This window comes from Dermochelys coriacea, chromosome 10 (genome assembly GCF_009764565.3).
Source record: "Dermochelys coriacea isolate rDerCor1 chromosome 10, rDerCor1.pri.v4, whole genome shotgun sequence".
NCBI classification, from domain to species: domain Eukaryota; kingdom Metazoa; phylum Chordata; order Testudines; family Dermochelyidae; genus Dermochelys; species Dermochelys coriacea.
In genome coordinates this window covers 25,683,230-25,703,683 of record NC_050077.1, presented here as the reverse complement: position 1 = coordinate 25,703,683, position 20,454 = coordinate 25,683,230, and the positions used below count along the sequence as shown (strand labels likewise).

Below are 20,454 nucleotides of genomic sequence, written 5' to 3'. Positions count from 1 at the left end.
TTTCAAATAGAAAAATGGCACAGATGCTCAACATTCTTCCTTAAGCTTGCAACTCATTCAAAACAGTCAATTTCCTCAAAGCTTCTGAAGTTGCATTGCTTCTTTTCTATACGAATTAGTTAATATAAAGGAATTTAGATGCAATACATAAAGGTTAAATCTAAGCCTATTACAACAATGTAGCAACAGCTGTATATTCTGTTGCAATAATTCCAACTTGCAAGACTACTTTATACATTTACTTATTAATACACTGGCTACTAGTAACACATTCAAACTACTGAAACAATTTCACCATTATATAAAGCCACATAAGTAACCAGCAAAAAAGTTTTAAAAGTAAACATATCTATTTAATAGCTTGACTTACTGATCAACATGCCCTGCCCCCTGCTCTCCCCCAAACCAACTTCCAGGGAAAAAAGCCCACCTCACTATAGAAGTTTATCAGTAACAGGAAAATCTAGGTCTAGTGCAGATTGAAACTTTGAAAAAAAATATTTTTGAAAGAAACAAGTTTTCTAAGGGTTATTAATTTTGCATCCTGCAAATCATCAAGTACATTTTCAGCACTACATAAATATGTCAATAATAATTCTCAACTAAACAGGTAACAATAATTCTAACCCAAAGGAGTTTTAAAGTTATCAGCATTTTCTTCATCCATATATAGAAAACAATACTTAAAAGTAAAGAATGATTAAAAAATGGGCAACACACACAAGGAAATATGGACGAGTCAAGCTCTATTTCCCTCATACACACCCCGAATCACTTACAAATATCCTATGATGTCATGCAACATGTACTGGCTTCTGGCTAAACTGGTTTAACTGCTGCAGTTTGGATGCACTACATAGATTTACTTTGTGATAAGTTTTCTGTAGCTATGAAATTGATTTAGTGAAGCCAGACTCAAAGACTATCTCAGTTCCTAATATCTACAAGGTTACAGTGCTTTTACACAGATGATTTCAGTTATGTTAGGATAGTTCCCTAATAATGATGAGGAGTAGATTTTATTCCTATTCTGGATATGGTGTATCCACACACACTTAACTGGGAAGAGGGGATGAAAAAAGTAAATCTGAGTTTTTGAAGATGTCCTCCTTCACCCTTTAAAATTAAGCTGTTCACTTCTCTTAGTCTTTCATCTGCCTCCCCAGATTTTGCACATTTTATTTCTCATCCCATAGTGTCTTAGTTTTTCCCCTTTTTCCTTCCCTGGAGGATTCCTGAATCCAACTCTATCCCATTTTACTGCCCAGATGTTGAGGTCATATATCCATCCTCTGGGAAAAGACCTTGGATATACTTCCCTCAGCTAGAATGAAGTGGTCAGCTGAGAGTGACACAACACACATACTCCTTTCCCAGGGCCAAGTACATTGCCTCAGAAGGGCCCTAAATGTTGCCGTTGAGGGGGAACAATAGACTACGCTGTGTTCTTTACCGGATACACTGCCATTAAGCCTCCAGACTAATTTCACTTTATAGTCTGCTCCCTTCCATCATTTATATCCCATCTTATTCAACCATGCCCCACCTCAGAGAAAAACGTCAAAAGGGAGGAGCGGGAGGAGGAGGATACCCATGTTCACAATTTAAATTTAATGTCCATAAACGCAGAGAAGTAGATCAATTTTATAACCTGAGTTTATCACCACCACGCTGGGAGTAGTACAAGAGATAGTGGAGGAGGGAACACAAAAAGAGGGGAGTCTTGAACTGGCTCTTTTAAATTAATTAAAGGGCAGAGATGACGAGCCTCAGAAACCGTTCCATTCAGTCCTCTCCATCCATAAAAATAAGGTTATTATGTAGAATTCCAAAAGGCTTCAACAGAGACAAGGACCACCACACCAACAAAAAAAGAATTCTATGACATTTTCACTATAATCTGTATTTCACAAAGTATATTTTCTGATGTGGAATGAACACTACATTAAGTATCTATGTAGAAATATTGTGAGGTGTTGAGAACACTCATGAGGTCAAAAAAGTTAAAGGGAGGTAAATATTAGAAAGACAGGTAAAAAATAAAATGTGATAACTTTTAAAAAAGCAAGCTAAACCATGAGAAAAAACATAAGAAATACAGTTTATAAAACAAACCTTCTAAGAAATACTGCAGAAATCAAGGTATGATAGTTACCAGCAAGTTAGACAAGAATTTGCAATGGGATAATACTGCAAAAAGTGTAATTTTAGGTTTCATATGCAGATGCAACTTTTCACAGTAAGTTTTTCCCTCCCTGCTCTTTCTTAATGACTCTGGTGTGAACTCACATGGAATACTAGATTCAATTTTGGGCACTTCAAAACAGACAGATATGAAAAAGTTCAGAGAAAAGCAACAAAAAATGACCAGAAAGTTAGAGAAACTGACATATTAGGAAAAATTAAAAGTGGTCAATTGGAATTGACTAAACAGAATTAAGGAGGGTACCATAATCGAGAGAAATGTACTTTCTATGACATGCAAGAGTATAACTAAGGGTTAATGGGTAGAAATTAATAAAAGAAAATGTAAACTACATCAAGAACACCTTCTAGATCAATTAGGCTGTGAAATAGTCTCTCAAGAGAAGTGGTGAAAGCACTGTATGGATTATATACAAGCATCAAGTGCTTTGAATATGCCTAGATCTTAATACAATTTAACTTGGAAGCAAGTTATATAGGAGTCACATCAGGACCCCAGATTTTCCTTTGTTATATGATTTTACGAAACTTTCCTAGAATTTAGTACAGCAAGTCTCATTTGGAGTGCAACTGAAAAGCACTGTTTTTTTTAAATGACAAGCCAAGCTGCATATACTACACAAACACTATTTGCTGACCTTACAATAAGTACACAGAAAAGGTCAGCATTTACTGAACAGCATTATTTTTACCTTTCCATATAAATCCTATATTTAAAATGTAAACTCATCAAGGAACTATATTGTATCACAATAAATAGGGTTCAAAATGTCAACCACCATATGCATCAAGAACATGTATAATGAAGCCAACTCATAATACATTATGAACATTATTCTGTTCAATATAATATGGCAAATAGGTTAGATTGCATAGCATATGGTCCCATAAATACCTACTCCTTATCACGGCCTGTTGCTGTCACTTCCATACCTGCTGACTAAATTACACCTCTTTCCTATCTAAAATGTAAAAAAGTCTGTTCTTAGTATTTCTTTTTACAATCTGATCTTCCTGAATGTCTACCATTTCTGATATTTACACTTTATGGGCTACAAGATGTTCAAGGAAGAGAACAGAGTCAACTGGATCACAAAAGCAAAAGAAAGAAATGAACAGGGACAGGTATCCACAAAGCGGCACATTCACACTGGCAGAACTTAATTCCACTGATTCAATAGTTTTGTTTGTAATTCTGCTCATTTGAAACTGTCCAGTGTAGCTGCACAGCAAATAAGTGAGTAGGCTTCACATAATTCAAAAGTCAAGATGTGCATTCAATTTTCCATCATACATTCTTCACATACCTCCTAAATCTAATCTGATCTCTCAATGGAGAATGGCATTTAACATGCATAAAAGAGTGTCAGATTTGAGAGCTATGTTTTATTAAATAATTTATCAATTTCCAAAGACAATTTATCTCTTCTCAGGAAAGTATCTACATCCATACATTAGAAAGTTGAACACAGTTCTCTACAGTAAAATAAGGGAACACATATAAGCAATTACATGTCTTTCAGTAGAAAGGGAACAAGAGTCTAGATTAAATGATCTAGTGCACCTACACTAATTTCTCATGAAAAAATCAAACACTCCAAAAAGGTATAGAATCTAAACTCTGTTAAGCTTTCCATTAGTGCAAACGAATTCTCAAACAGATTAATATGTCCATATGATCATTTTGAACCCTTAGTGTGAATTTTATCAGCCTATGAGAGCTTGAATAGATTTCTGGAATTGAGCATTGAGATTTCAAAATTGGGATACATCCATACAATTTTTAAATGGGAATGCTTAATGTAAAATTGTTGGGATCACCAAGAGGCTTAGGCTTACCTGTAAAGAGTTATGTTCTCTCTGCTTATAGAACTCAACTCTGCAACACCGTTAACATTCACCGACTTCAATGGGATTTGAAAGTGCTCAGCACCCCAGAGAGTGCCCAGTGCATTACAGGATCAAGCCCATAAAAATTTGAGAACCATTAAATACTGTCAGTACTCTAAAGGACTAGAAATGAATATTGAAAGCAAGGCTGATAGCTGGAAGCTATGGCACATTCTGCTGGAAAACTCATTATACACAAGACATTATGTTTTTGCATATATACAACAGGTATTTTTTTTAAACCAAGTCACCTCATACATGTGTCTCTTGAGGTTACAATGAAAAAATCTAATACATATATGGCAATTGGGGGACAGGTTTTGGGGTTCTTTTTAAACAATGCCAGTCACTGAAATAGCACATGTTCTTCATCTATCATATTGTGCACTAAAGTCTTAGGTTTTAAAAAAGAAGGGTTTCACGGAAAGCCCTTCTCATCATTAAATATAGTGAGTAGTGACTACGACCAACTTTCAGTAAAATAGCTTTATTAATCATACTACCAACCCATGATTGGTTGTAGAAGATTCTAAATTTGCTACAATTGTTGCATATTTCATAACTAAATTGGCCTTTGATGGGGACTGTTCTTGTTGATTTGAATACTTGCATTCATAATGATTGACACCTTTTAATACTGAGGTGAATTCATATTTTTGATCAAGACAAAAATCCATTAATATAAACAATACAAATAGTGGAGAGTAGTTACAGCTGGAATTCATTATTTGTTTTTGATAAGGTATTTACACACTTTCTACAGTAGAAACAAGTCAAATTAAAAGCTTCATACCTTAGATAAAAAAAAAATACCACGATTAATAAAAAGTACAACTGACTTTATCCCAAACAAGACCATTGGAGGGTACTGGTCTGGGGTAAAGAGCAAGACTGGAAACGTAGTAACCTCCCCCTCCAAAACACTCTCCTGGGCAATGGCATGACGGTGCAGGATCGGGGTCCCATGAACACGTAAGTGCTACACAATGCCACAGAACCCCGTGCTAGGCCCCGTCCTGATGCATTTTCTGTAAATAAACCTCAGATCAGTGCCCCAATTAAAAATGGCGAGCATCTCGCGTGGCAGGCTGTGTGCAGATACAATGGAAGGGCTGCAAGGCAAAACCCTGCCGCGCGGCTCTCAGAGTCAACAACACAGAAGAGGGGGGCGGGCAGGCGGCTGCAGAAATACAGGGGCCGGATCCACTCGGGGGAAAACAGAGCTGGGAGAGGCACTACTAAGATCTACCCTGAGAAAGCAACCCGTAAAACCATCCATCGCTAGGCCCCATCCATCCCTAGGTTCATCGCTCACCTACTGGGAAAATAATCAACCGAGAGAAAAACAAACCTTCCCACCACCCGCCCCCATGCCTGCTCCAGCAGCACATTCAGGAGTCATAGCTGCAACGCTACTAGGAACCCCTCCCTCGCCTACCCATACCCTTGAATCAGCCACCCCCCCCCCCAAAAAAAATAATCCTTCCCCTAGTCCTAGGAGGAAAGCTTCCACTTTAGGGTCACGCACCTCCGGGAGCACAGCCCCCTTTCCACCCGGATCCCCAGCCCCTCCTTTGCCGACAGCGAACCCCACTGTCTACACTGGATGAGTCCAAACTCAGGCGAGGTTTTACGGGCGAGCCCACCTCCCCTACTGACTGGGCCCTGGGACCGCCGCACGCTCCCATCCACACAGGGTGAGAGTGCTAAACATCCCTCCTCGCTAAAACAAAAAAAAAAAAGTCATCCTCCCACCGTTAAACCCCATTTCCAGAGCACAGAGCAGCCCGAGCGTCACGGCAGCCCCCCAAAGCAAAGCCTGCCCTACAGCCAGGGAAACCCTGCCCTCGGAAGCATGAACCCCCTTGTCGAGAGGCCCCGGGCCCCACCCTCAGCCATACGCCAGCTATGAACCCCAATCTCCCCTCCCTGAATTAGGATGTTCGTTTAAGGGTCGCACCCTAAAATCTGATCCCTCCGGTGTATCTCAGCCCCAGGCACACAGACGCCGGAGGCTTTTCAGCCCTACTTTCCAAACCCGAAACTTTCCCCCTTTCTCCCCTTCACTCGAGAAGCACAGGTAACACCCCCAGCCCGCCCCGGGGGGCATTTCCAGGTCTCTCCCCGGCCCGAGGCCAGGCCATCAGCACTGCTCCATTCCCCGCGGCGGCTCCGGGAAGAGGGGTGGGTTGTGGGGAAGAAGAGGGGACCGGGCAAGGGGGCGTGTTAGGTAGGGAAGAAGCCTGGAGCGGATTCCTGGGAACCAGAGAGTTTGGGGCGGGGGGCGGTGAGTAAAGGGAATGGGGGGCGAGCCGGGGCCGCCTGCGTCGCCTGCTCCAGCCGCTCTTTACCTTCCATCTCCATGTCCTCGGGCTCGCTCAGCTGCTGCTCCCCGGGCTTCTGGTGCTGCTGCTGGTGGTGGTTCATGTCGGGCTGGGGCTGGGGCTCCGCGGCGGCGGCCTGGGCCTTTCCTGCAGGGGGCTGCAGGCCTATGTTGGGAGGGCAGGGGGCGGAGGGGCGGCAGGGCCTGGGCAGCGGCGGGGCCTGGGCACCAGCCTCGGGGGGCTGCGGCTGGGCTCCGGCGGGCAGGCAGCGGGCGGCCGGAGGAGGCAGCGAGACGCGCACGTATTTGCTCGCTATTCGCCCAATCTCGGCGGCGGCACCCGGTCGGGGGAAGGGGGTGGGGAGGAGGGAACCGGCCGGGGGCGGCGGCTTCCTCGGGGGCCGGGAGATCCGGAGTTAGGGCCCGGCGCTTCCCCCTCCCCGGCCGGGTGTCCCTGCTGCGGTGAGAGTCGGGGAGGTGCCGCGGGCCCCCGGCTCCCCAGGAGGCCGCTCGCTCGAGGCTGGGGCCCGGCTCCCGGCCTGCAGGCCTCCCTGCTGCCTGCGCCCGGCTCGCTGCTGCCGCTCCGCCGCCGCCGCCGCCTCTATGGGGAGCGTAGCAGGCGCCAGGGCTTCTCTCTGCCTCTCTCTGGCTCTCTCAAAATGGCGGCCGCGGTAGCGCCGTGAAATGTCACATCCGCATGGGGGGCAGCGGCGCTCAGCCAGCCGGGGAGGGGGAACAGCGCCGGCCGCCGCCGCCACAGGAGGCTGGAGCGGAGTGAAGGGGAGGAGCTACAGGGGCTCCATCCGGATAGACGCGCTGCGCCGCTCGCTTCCTCTGCCCGGGAGCGGCTGCTTTCGGCGGAGCCCTTTGCTAGGGACCCGTGTGCCGGTGAGAGGCCCCTCCCCTCCCAACCGCTACTGCCCCGCGGAGCCTGCCGCCCGCAGGAGCGGCCCCTGCCGGGGACCCTTCTCCCAGCCAGGGCTTGCCTTGGGAGAGACCCCGCTTCCGCCCGGAGCCTCTGCGAAGGCGTCCCCCTTGCCTTGTAGGAGACCAGTGGCTTGTGCCAGGGGTCCCGCCTCTCGAAGGAAGGCCGCTCCTCGGCAGGACCTCATCTGGGCTTGCCCTGGGGATACGCGGCTCCCTCCAGCGCCTCTGCAAGGAGCCCCTCTGCTCCAGGGGCCTTGTCGGAGAGACCACCTCCCTGGCAGACACGGCCCTCACTCTGGCATGGGGGGACAGGGCCCAACCCAAGAAAGCTGCTCTATTAGATAGGAACAGATCTGGCTCCCCCCCCCCCTCCTTTTGACTTTACCTTCTAGAGAGAGAGATTGCTGAGCAATGGTCCACCTCTCCCGCCAAGCCCTGGCCAGCCCAGCTCTGGGGTACTGTGAAATAAGGGGGTAGTTCATTGTTTACGTAACTCTGGAAATGTTCATGTATTTTCCAAGTGTTCAAAAACATCCATAAGAGGCTGGTCAAAGGGGGTATGACTAGGAGTAACTGGTGGTATTAAAGAGGGAAAGCTTCAGGATGGTGAGATAGGAGTTCTACAGTCTACCCTAAGGAAAGCACTTAAGCCACCTAAAGCTAGGTTTCCCAAAGAGCTAAAAAATCTACTGTAGGGAACAATCTGGTACTGGCCGGGTGTGGTCTGTTCCACTTCTAATAGCTGTTGTTTATTGTTCCAATTTATAAAATTATGAGTGAATCTAAACTATCTTTTGGGGGCAAATCCAACTCCTTTATCTGTGCTGTGGAGGGCCCCTTCTCAGCAGAACTGGAATTTGGTGGCTGTGAGTCGTGATTTGGATTTAGGGGACTGTGAGTTGTTGTCCACCCATGGAGCCCTGTCCTGTTCAGCAGCACTATAGGGGTAGCAAGAGGAAGGACGTGTGTGGGCTGGGTGTGAGAGGACCAGGAATGGGGCCAGAAGAACTGCTTTTATGCATATCCTTCCCTTCAGAGCAGAGAGGAGGTGCCTGAGGGCCCACAGAAACTACTCTAGCCATTGAGCTGTACTAGCCTCTGTGGAGCAGCTCAACAACCATAAAATAGCTTGGAATAGCGAAGGGGTCCTTCCCACCCTCACCAAGCCCAGTACATCTGCTTCAAGTATGGGAGAAACAGGAAGCCTCCCAAACAATCAGTGGGGCTACTAGAGAGCTCTTTTAGCACCTTGATCATCAAGGAAGACAAGGCAGTTGCAGAGAAGCTAAATGAATTTTTTGCATTAGTCTGCACTGCAGAGGATGTGAGGGAGATTTCCCACCTAAGCCATTCTTTTTAGGTGACATATTTGAGTTACTGTCCCAGATTGAGGTCTCCATAGAGGTGGTTTTGGGAAAAAAATTATAAGTTAAACAGTAATACGTTGCCAGGACCAGATGGTATTCATCCAAGAGCTCTGAAGGAACTCAGATATGAAATGGCAAAACTACTAACTGTGGCATGTAACTTATTTCTTAAATCAGCCTCTGTGTCTGATGACTGGAGGGTAGGTAATGTATTGATGATTTTTTAAACAGACTCCAGGAGGTGATCAGAGCAATTACAGGCCAATAAGCCTACCTTCAGTATCAGCAAAATTGGTTGAAGCTATAGGAAAGAACAGAATTATCAGACATATAGATGAATATGATATGTTGGGGAAGAGTCAACTCAACATTTGTAAAGGGAAATCATGCCTCGCTAATTTATTACAATTCTTTGAGAGTCAGCAAGCATGTAGACAAGGGTGATCTAGTTGATTTAGTATACGTGGACTTACAGAAAGCCTTTGTCATGGTCCTACACCAAGGGCTCTTAAGCAAAGTAAGTCATGGGATAAGAGGGAAGATCCTCTCATGGATTAGTAACTGGTTAAAAAATAGGAGACAAATAAATGGTTAGTTGTCACCATGGAAAAAATAGGGGGGTTCCCATAAGGATCCGTACTATGACCAGTGCTGTTCAACATATTCACAAATGATCTGAAAAAGAAGGTGAACAGTGAGGTGGCAAAATTTGAAGATGATGGAAAATTACTCAAAATAGTTAAGTCCAAAGCTGATTGTGAAAAGTTATAAAGAGATATCACAAAACTGTCCGACTGGGCAACAAAATGACAGATGAAATACAATGTTGATAAATGCAAAGGAATGCACATTGGAAAACTTAATCCCAACTATACACACAAAATGATGGGATCTAACTTTTCAAGAAACAGATTTTGGAGTTGTGGATAATTCTCTGAAAACATCCACTCAGTGTGTAGCAATAGTAAAAAAAAAAAAAAAAAAAAAAAAACTAACCAAATGTTGGGAATCATTAGGAAAGGGATAGATAGTGAGACAGAAAATATCATAATGCCACTATAAATCCATGGTATGCCCACCATTTGAACAGTGAAAGTAGTTCTGGTCGCCTGATCTCAAAAAAGATTTATTAGAATTGGAAAAGATACAGAGAAGGTAAACACAAATGATTAGATTTCAGAGTAGCAGCCGAGTTAGTCTGTATTCTCAAAAAGAAAAGGAGTACTTGTGGCACCTTAGAGACTAACAAATTTATTAGAGCATAAGCTTTCGTGAGCTACAGCATCCGATGAAGTGAGCTGTAGCTCACGAAAGCTTATGCTCTAATAAATTTGTTAGTCTCTAAGGTGCCACAAGTACTCCTTTTCTTTTTACAAATGATTAGAGGTATGGAACAGCTTCCATATGAGAAGATATTAAAAAGACTGGGATTGTTCATTTTAGAAAACAGATGACTAACGGGGGATATGATAGTGGTCTATAAAATCTTCAATGCTGTGGAAAAAGTGAACAGGGAAGTGTTATTTACCCCTTCACATCACACAAGAACCAGGAGTCACCCAATGAAATAATCAGCAGGTTTAAAACAAACAAAAGGAAGTACTTCTTCACACAATGCACAATCAACCTGTGGATGCCTGGGGATGTTGTGAAGGCCAAAAGTATAACTGAATTAAAAAAAGAAGTAGATAGGTTCATGGAGGACAGGTCTATTTATGGCTATAGGCTATGATGGTCAGGGATGCAACCCATGCCCTGGGTATCCCTAACCTCTGACTGCCAGAAGCTGGGATTGGATGATGGCATGGATCACTTGATAATTGCCCTGTTCTGTTCATTGTTGTTGAAAGACAGGATACTGGGCTAGACTTACCATGGTCTGACCCAGTATGGCCGTTCTTACTCAACACCCAGCTTTGCTCCTTTAGGGGACTTGAGTTCAAAATTCGAGGTTTAGTGCTTTACTGTTTTAAAAACAAATAGTTAAACTATTTGCCAGTTGGCTTTATCCAGAAATAGATTCCAACTCTCCTTGTCACTCCTCCCATTCACCCCCAAACATCAATTTAGAGAAAAAATATTCTCAGATTTATCCCAATATTTACTCAGGTGAAAGCATACCTTGAAGGTCTACAAATTTGCACTCAGGTTCACAGGAAGGAGTTCTAGGTGGGAGCCCCTTTATCAATCCTTAGTGTTTTAATCTGTCCCCAACTTTAATAGCTTACAGAAAGTCCTTCCTTACTGCCACTCTTTCCTTCCCCACCTCTGCTCCCCAGAAACCAAAGATAACCCTTCTCAATGACTTCCAGTCCCACCTACCAAATCTTTCACTAGCACAGGTTTTTGACACCTTCATTCCTCCATCTGTGATTCCCAATACAAGACACAATTTTCTTATACTCTTGTGGTTGGATGCCTATCTGTTACTACCTAATTCCTCAGTCACTGAGATCAGGGTAGTAGGCAAGGTCCAAACAAAAGGAAAAACAGCCCACCATAATAAAAAGACAGTCAACTTCTCATAATGTCAACCCTCAATCCCATACTAAGAAGAACTCAGGTATTAAAAAATATCCCATCACATATGTTAGTTTCTCAGGATGTGAGCTGTTTTAAGGTAACCACTGTTCTCAGAAGCTAAGCACTTGAACCAAAATGCTTTTGCTCCTCCTCCTGCAAAGAAGTCTGGAGTGGACACCCACTTAATTTCTGAAAGTCTTAGATGAAAAGGGGAGAGCTCAGAAAGGTGACATTTTACTGTGACGCTTTACATTTTCATTAGATGTTACCATCTCCCATTGTTCTTCAAAAGCAGAAGAAATGCAAAATAGACTTATAGAAAACCTTGTGGGAGATAAGGGGCAACAGTCAGGAATTTTCCTGTTAAATGGGAAGTGGCTACCCTATATCACTAGTTTAATAAGATGGACTGTCACAGTGAAGTGCCATCCACCCATGGAGACTCATCTTAATTTAAAATGAGTTGGTTCTTTAGGGAATTATGGTTTACAGATTCAAAATGCAATGTAGACTAAAATATGCTAGGTTTCAGAGTAGCAGCCGTGTTAGTCTGTATTCGCAAAAAGAAAAGGAGTACTGATGGCACCTTAGAGACTAACAAATTTATTAGAGCATAAGCTTTCGTGAGCTACAGCTCACTTCATCGGATGCATTTTTCTAAAATATGCTACACTCTTTTGAAAAATCTAAGTGAAAACAGGCCCTTTATATTTTATAAATATATCTATGGACAGCCAATCTATAAGAAAGAAATTTGAATACTAATGTCTAGAAGGAGGTAAATTCAAAACAATTGTATATAATCATCTCAAATGCTTTTATGAAATAATTACACAGCAAGGATTTTTTTGGTACCGTTTCATAATACCCAGTGATTACAGTGTTTGACTTTTTTCTACACAAGGAGTACAAATCGTCATAAATTGACCAGGCTAACCTGAAGTCCACAGTTCAACAGATACAAATCCATCTTGTCCACCTCAGGTCCATTCAAAACAATACTGCCAAGATAAGTCTTCCTAACTCATTGTTCTGACCATGCCAACCCCGTAAGAGTCCCTCTACTGGTTCCCCCTTCTTCAACACATCAAATAAAAGCTCTCATCCTTACTTTTAACAACAGTCACAACATAGCCCATTCTTATTTGGCTACCCTTACATTTTATTGTCTATCTCGCCTGACATTCTGCTCCACGTTTTTCTCACCAATGATGCTAGCCTAGATTGCCTGTTTCTCCATTTCTCCTGCAAGCACCTTTGTGCTTTCTTCCACACTGCCACAACTTCATGGAATACCCTCCCCGAACTAACTCATAAGGCCACTACCTTGTATGCCTGCACATCCCTCCTCAAGACTCTCTTCTACAGTGATACCTATGGTAAATTGCTTACTGAATGTGGTTAGGCAAGCAGCCACCAGGGATTTCTGATATTACAAAAAAAAGTAAAAATCTGTAATGGGGAAATTATGCACCTAATTAGTCTATGTAACCATATGTTCCTATCACTGCTATCCTTGTCTTTCCTCCTTCACTCCTTCCTTTTGTTTTTTATACTCACTTACTGCAACTTGTTTTGACTTAGGACCTTATCTTGCAAGTTGATCAACTCTTGCAGGCCCTTATGCCCATACAAATAATCACTGAAATCAGTGGGGCTCAGGAGTTCATCCTCCTGGATCAGTTGGCAGGACCAGGAGCTTAGATTGTTAGTGCTTTGGGCCAGGAATGTCTTTTATTGTGTGTTTGTGTAGGACAATAGGGCTCTTGTCCCAACTGAGGCCTCTCAGCACTACCATAATACAAAATAATACCTGATCTTAAAGGAACACTATCAACTTGAAATTAGTCAATATCAAAGGAAGTAACTTCATTCTGGTGACCTGCCTGAGACTCTGAAATTATATTTAAAATTGTTTTTCTCACTCACTGTATAAATGATCCTCACAAACAGAAGAGTATGACTATGCATAGGAAGGGAGACAGCTAAAGGTAAAAGCCAGTCCAAGCTGTACAGTCAGCCTGACCCTGGCTTCTATAGAAGAGCCTGGGACAGATCCCCACTGCCTTTTGTATTCCTAGCCCAATATCTTGTTCCTGCAGACAGAGCAGGGGATGAAGATGCCAACCCATTCTTAGTCCCTGCTTCTCCATCTAGCTTCCACAGAGTAATCCAGACCAGGAACAAGGATACCCTATTCTCATTGAGGGGCAGAGTTTACCACTGACCTTCTGGCCCCCATTCCTGTCTGGTGCCTGTAGTAGGATCCCCATTGCCTTCCAGGCCTGGCTTGTGTTGGCTCCCACAGCGTTAGCTGAAATAGAAGCAGGAGATGCTGCTGCTTGCCTGGCCCAACTCCTGCAAAGGATGCAAATTGCTTCCCAGCCTGCTCCACTCCCTGTCCTAGCTCCAGCAGGTGATCCCTTCCAGCCACCTGCTGCCTTGTGTAAGGCTGCTGTTCTCTCCTTATCCTGCAAGAGAGAGCTGAGTCCTGTATGTGGCCATGTCTATACTGAGGGAATTTATGTTGGTATAATTACATCAAGGTAGTTATGCCAGCACAAACCACTAATGGACATGCTCTGCACCAGGAAAAGCAGGACCTACCCTGTTGCAGTTTACTTCTTTGTGTTGCTGGATTAAGGTGCACTAGTGTAAGCCCCTTTAAGAGGTTTGCACTGGTGTAACTATATCAATGTAATTACATCAGTACATAGTTCCTTCATATAGGCAGAGCCTGAGTGGGTGGGAAGTGGCCTTCCTGTCTCAGGCCAGCTGCTCATGGCCTTTTGCAGCTCTGTTTCTTCCTCCCTAACTAGCTCTTGTCTCTTGGCTTCTCCCTGGACACTGCAGGGTGCCAATCACCCAGCCAGGTGCTTTTTCTTTCACTTGCTCCTGGGTGCTTCCGGGGGGCATAGATTTGCAACACCTCTTCCTGCTGCTGGCAGGTGCTCCCCCGTCTCATTTTGGGGTTCATGGTATGATAAAGATGTTTTCCTGCATGCTCTACTAGATCTCTGCTGCTCCCTGTCTTGCAGTTGGATCTGGGGAATGAAGGAGAATTCTCTTAGCCCCCTGCCAAACATCTGGTACTCCAGTGACCAATACAGGTGTTTGGGGAGCAAAGAAGGAGGCTCTTGCACTAGGCTCTTATTGTACCCTGGGTTTGTGCAGACACCAGGGGAAGAGGAGACACCTTTTCTGCCCTGAAAAGTGAAATAACACAAGCTTTTCTCTTATTGGTGAAAAACCTCTTGCAGGGCCCAGGGAAGCATGTGTACGTGCTTCACAAGAATGATGTCATGCCATCACAAGAGAGAGAAAATGCAATTAGCCATACTGTGCCGTGAAACATACGAACATAAGAACAGCCATATTGGGTCAGACCAATTGTGCATGTAGCCCAGTATCCTGTCTTCTAACAGTGGCCACTGCCAGATGCTTCAGAGGGAATGAACAGAACACGGCAATTATCAAGTGATCCATCCCCTGTCATCCAGTTCCAGCATCTGGCAGTCAGAGGCTAGGGACACCCTGAGCATGGCATTGCATTCCTGACCATCTTGGCTAATAGCTATTGATGGCACAAATAAAAGTAAAAAATTAGAGAAATATTTGTCTGCTAACTTCCTTCAGTTGTAGTAATATTAGACATTTAATTGTAAAAAAAAAACCCTGTAAGTACAACATTTTCAGGGAACGGTTATTTCAAATTGATGGTGTCCCTTTATAGCAACATTTTTTTAAAGAGCTATATGAAGCAATATCCATTAATATTGCTACATGGTAGATCAATTATATCTAAACGTTGCTGACAATTTAAAGATTTGGTTTATATGATTTCAAGTATATTTTCTCCAAAGCCACAATTATTACACGTCTTTCACATGACTTTCAAAAAAAGTCAAGATAAGACACTTATCTCCTTGGCTGGGATTTGTTTTTCCCCGCACAGAGTTGATCCACTTTAATTTTCCAGTAAAAACAAGTCTTTTTTGCTAAAAATGGTATGTTTACATTTAAATTGCTTGGTGATGATCCAGTTGTTTGCCATCTTTGAAAAATGAAATGATTTTTTCCTCATCAAGTTTTGCTGCAAACAGTAAATTGTGAAGTCAAAGAGTTACAATGATATATACCCAAAGTAAAAAAGGAATGGAAGGAATGGTTCATCTAGTCTATACAACTCTGATTAATCAGCTATGTTTAGTTGTGATAGGAGTAGCTTTCGCCAAGTGTAAAAGAGAAGGTAAAGTTGAAAAGTATCTTAACAAATTAGATATATTAGGAATTGTCCTGTTTAAAGTGAATTTATTGTTAGTGAAAGATGCCATACTGCCAGCACTGGAAATGGATCCCTCCTATCAACATGACACACATGGCCCTGCCAAAATGCCTCAACCTGCCAGTCTAATAATAACCAGATAAGCACTATGTATTAATAACTTCATTCAGAGACTCTCAAAGTGTTTGGATATTAGTTGATAATCTTCATAACTGCTCTGTAAGGGTAGTATTAAAATCTCCATTTTACCAGAGAGGTAACTGTGACTTAAGTGACTTGTCCAAGGTCACATACTGATCCATTGTCTGAACCAGGATTGCAAGCTAAGATCTGTTCTTTAATCAGTAGAAGCAACTATCTTTATTTGTGTTAGTATATTTCAGTGGCCAGATTTATTGTAAAAAGAAAAGGAGTACTTGTGGCACCTTAGAGACTAACTAATTTATTAGAGCATAAGCTTTCGTGAGCTACAGAAAGCTTATGCTCTAATAAATTTGTTAGTCTCTAAGGTGCCACAAGTACTCCTTTTCTTTTTGCGAATACAGACTAACACGGCTGCTACTCTGAAACCAGATTTATTGTGTGGCCTTGGGGAAGTCAACAGGAGGCTGATCTAATTGACTTCAATGGGCTTTGGATTGGACCTTGATCTCTCTGTTCCTCAGTTCTCTATCTGTAAAAGGATGATATTACTTTCACTGTCCTATCTATTTAGTGGTAAGGGATGAAGCCATGGAACAGGGGCTGTCTGTCTCTTACCTTTTGTATGTACACTGCCTAGCCCAGTGGGGTCCTGATCTCGACTGGGGTCTTTAGGCACTACTATAATATAAATAATAAGTACAGGCAACCAAGCTTAAGTGAAAAGAAATCTGTGACACAATGTGACAAAAACAAAGGGACTAAACATGCAAGTTATTCATCCATCCTGAACACATCCACTTTTTGCCTGACTATGTAACACCTCCCTAAATTGATGTTTAGTCTAATTTTTTCTGTGTACAAAACAAATGACTACCCAAGCATAAATGTAAGACCTACAAGTGCAGTCTCTCCCAGTCCTATTTCCTCCACCTCTTACTCTATCCCTACCCTCAGGAATAATCATAAGAACAACTTCTTCTCTACCAATCCCTTCATTCATTTATTCTCTCTCCATTCATTCCATGCTACTCATTCATTGTTACCTTTTCTCCACAAATGACACACACTCTCTCTGTTTTTCTGCCTCAGTGTGGGTAGATGGACTAGATGACCTTTGAGGTCCCTTCCATGACCATATTTCTAGGATTCTATTTATTTTGTCTCCTTTTTTGTCAGTGAATTTTCTGTGAGCAGCTTGCTATTTTCTCAAATGCATGTGTTATTCAAAATTACTTGCTGAGTAAATCATTGACCTCAGTGGGCTTTGGATCAGGTCCTAATTTCTGAAAATAATCCTTAGGCCACATCTACACTACAAACTTTTTCTGTCATAGCTTTGTTAGTCAGGGGTATGAGGAGGTGTGATCCCTAACCAACAGAGCTGTGCTAGCAAAAGCCCCCGTTGTAGATGCAGTTATATTGGCAAAACCACACTTTTGTGATAATAGGTTTTTTCATTTGTGGGTCTGAAATAAGCGATACCAGCAAAAGCACAGTGAGTTTTGTCCATATAAACTGCATCTGCATAAGGTGTGCTTTGCTGGTGCACTGTAGCTATCCTGGCAAAACTTTCCAAGCCTCAGTGTATATTCTTGAGGTGTTTCCTACAAGTTTTTAGAAGATGAAACTAGAGGTGGTCGTGTGAATTTTTCCATTTCACTTACCCTCCGGATTAACCTCAAATTGCAAAAACAGGGCTGAGGGAGCACAATCATAGGTTGTATTATGAGCTCCACCAAACTATCTGTTGTATTAGTTTAATCTCTCAGACATTAATCAGTAGATTTTATTTATTTTAAACTAGGTATTTAGAATCTGTCAGTGTTCAGTACAATGTTAGGACCTGACAATCTGATCTGCACAGGGGAGCCTACTGAAGTCAAAGAGCAGGAGGGGAGTTGTCTGCCTGGATGGAGCAGATAGCAGAATCGGGGCCTTATTTTTGTAGACCAACACCATGTAGTTTTAGCCCCAAAGCCTTAATAAGGCTTGATAATACTAGTTAGTTGGAGAGTATTATAGCCTTCACTGGCAGTTAATGCTGAAGTTAACAGTGTTTCTGCTGGACGTGGCAGAGAAGAGCTACTGGATGATGAATAAGTTAAAACAAGTCAGGACAGTTGCAGGAGGACAGAAAATTGAAAGATTAATTTGGAGAAAATATGTTTGTGATCTTTTTATTTAATTTTGTGATGAATAGGAAAAAAAGGCCCTGAAGGCATGGTTTATTTTTCTATTTCAAATAAAGGCCCCGATCCTGGATGGAGATCTGTGCAGGCAGGCCCTTGCACACACCTGGAGTCCAAACTGAAGTCAATGAGGCTCTGTATGGGCACTGAGGTCTGACTGCATGAAGGCCAGTAAAGGCTTAGGACCAGCCTTTCTCCTCCTGTTTGTATTTTAGGAATATCAGAATTAGGACGATTTGTTGCCCCTGTTTTTGCTGGAGGAGAGGACCAGACAACTGGAATGGGAATTTTCTTAGCCATCAGCTGAGAAAGTGTCCGTGTGGAGGATGTTGAATCTTTCACAAATAGAGTTTATACTAAGTGTTTGTTAGGAGCTTGAGTTAAATAGGTGTTGGGAGAAACAACCTGACTAAAAATCTCTGCCTTCAGTTGTTCAGGTTTCAGTCTCTTGTAGCATCATATTCCCACTAGTTCTCTTGTTTCCGTGTGTCTTCCAGTAAAATTAGAAAGGTCAAAATGGTTCTTTTGGAAAGGGAGAAAAAAAATCTAAACCAACATTTTAAAATGTCTTCAGCCCTTCTTTATAAACTGTAACAAAACAAGGCACAACCTTTTTCTTCTCTGGAGAATATCTTTTAGAGGTATATAAAAGTGAGGAAAGATTTCTCCAGATATCTGAAAATAGATGAAGAATGAATGCAAGATGCAGGAATGCTGCTCCAGGATGCAGGAACTGCAGAGCAGAAGGTTCTCATACCACCAGTGCTAAGACTGTGCTATGGGCAGAGAGGAGGCAGTTACCAGATGAGCAGAAAAAGCTGGGAAGAGAGTAGAGAGATTAACATCTGGGTGGCAGCCTTAGGCAAGTTTACTGAGGGGTTTAAAAATAATGGGAGTGATTTTTAACTGGGATTCTGAAATGAAACTGGAGCCAGTTGAGGTGTCTCAGAATGGGAGTGCTTTGTAGGTATGAAAAGCATTCTACACATGGTGGTGTCTGGAAAGCTGGGATTGGAGGAACCACTGAGAAAAGAGTTGCAATAGACAGGATGAGAGGAGATGAAAGCATGAATGAAATCTCAGCAGAGGGGAAGTCAAAAGTACACATTGCAACTTCACTTCACTTATTTATTTTCAGCATTTAATCATGAATATTATATTGAATGCAATTTATTTAGCATACAATTCATTTTTTTATTATTTGAGTAAGAATATTAAAAATCCAATTATTGCTAATGGCATATCTTAAAGCAAACTGCTAGAACCTTTATTTCAGAAAGTCTGCTTTCTAAGGGACCCAATCCTGCTTGAAATGAGTATCAAAGCTCCCACTGACTTTAGTGTAAGATCGGTCTCCTTCAATCTTAAGAGGCTGGACTTTGGGCTGCATTTGCTTGAACAAAAATCTATATGCCCATATTTGAGATACTGTATCAAACAAATAAAAAGCTGCGTGTGTGAAAGTGGGGGGTGTTGCCAGTTCAGTTTTTCAGATGCCCTATATTTAGATCACTCAAAAATTGCTTATTCTCTAACGGCTCAGATTCTCAAAAATATTTAAGTATCTAAGTCCCACTGAAATCAATGGGAATTAGGTACCTAAATAGCTTTGAGAAGTCAGGCCTAAAGATACCATCTGTTCTGAATTCTCATTTCTAGATCTTAGTTTCTTATTGTAAGACAGGTGAAGCTCCATTAACTTTTAAGTTTTTGACCCTTGAGAGACACAGTAGCAGGGGTGAATGTGAGGCAGGATTCCTCCTGGTCATTACTCATTGCCCCTGCCAAGTATAAATGCCCTCTCCTGATATCACAGTCAGTTTCTTCTTATCTGCAATTGGCAAAGGAGCTTCCTGCAGGATGAGTACAGCTGTGCTAATATTTGAGGCTGTTGCCTTGAGCAATTCCTTGAATGTTAGAACCTGCTTTGATACTTGATTTTCCTAGTCTCTGTGGAGACCTCTTTAGAGCTTTGTCACAGATGAGCTGTTAGTGCTCACCACCCTTTTGTGCCTCAATGTTTTCAGCGCCTTGGTACTTACAAGGTGCTTTGCTTTGATGTTTTGGTGCTCCAGCACCTGCAGGATGTTAGCCCTGCAGGATGGCCTCACCACCCAAATGCCACATTGTGACCATCCAGTCTGAGGGCTGTGCCAAAATGTTGGCTCTTTGACTCATTTGAATCCTCCTTTCAAGAAAGGGAAGTGAGGCTCTACTTCATGATAATGCTTTCATGTCGAGAGGCTTCAAAGGCTCTCAGTCCCCTTCTACAGAGGGCCTCAGCACCAGAAGCCAAAGGGGCATAAGCTGTCTTTCAGCAAAAGACAAGAGGTTGTTGAAATGGTCCAATGCACTTCACCAGCCTAGCATTACCTCTATATGAAAAGCAGAACCTTTTGCCCCACTGCATCCTGGGAACTTGGACACAAGACTGCTGAGCATCATTTGGCTGGGCTTCAAGTTTAAAAGGCCTTACAAGTCCAAGTGGAAAGGGACTATGGCATGATGCAAGCAGCTCCAAGCAGGCCCCTTTACCTGAGGTGCACAAAACCTCCTTGACTATCTGTTTCACCTGTCTGAGACTAAAATATAAAGACTAAC

The 20,454-nt window shown here is 42.7% G+C and overlaps 1 protein-coding gene and 1 long non-coding RNA gene across 4 annotated transcripts in view; one reads left to right on the top strand and one right to left on the bottom strand.

The window, feature by feature from the left end:
• The window catches only part of USP7 (ubiquitin specific peptidase 7), a 196,380-nt gene that overhangs the window by 100,686 nt on the left and 75,240 nt on the right, over positions 1-20,454 (bottom strand). The window contains exon 1 of one of the 3 annotated variants that reach the window (XM_038418541.2): positions 6,447-7,179. The exons of the other annotated variants lie outside the window; for them this stretch is intronic. Coding sequence (XP_038274469.1) covers positions 6,447-6,522 — 76 coding nt within the window. The 5' untranslated portion in view covers positions 6,523-7,179. Of the gene's footprint in view, positions 1-6,446; positions 7,180-20,454 lie in introns of those variants that run through there. 3 annotated transcript variants of the gene reach the window in all.
• LOC119862226 overlaps positions 7,170-20,454 on the top strand; it is a 29,302-nt gene continuing 16,017 nt past the window's right edge. The window contains exon 1 of the long non-coding RNA XR_006274857.1: positions 7,170-7,306. This is a non-coding gene — a long non-coding RNA (uncharacterized LOC119862226). The remainder of the gene's footprint in view (positions 7,307-20,454) is intronic.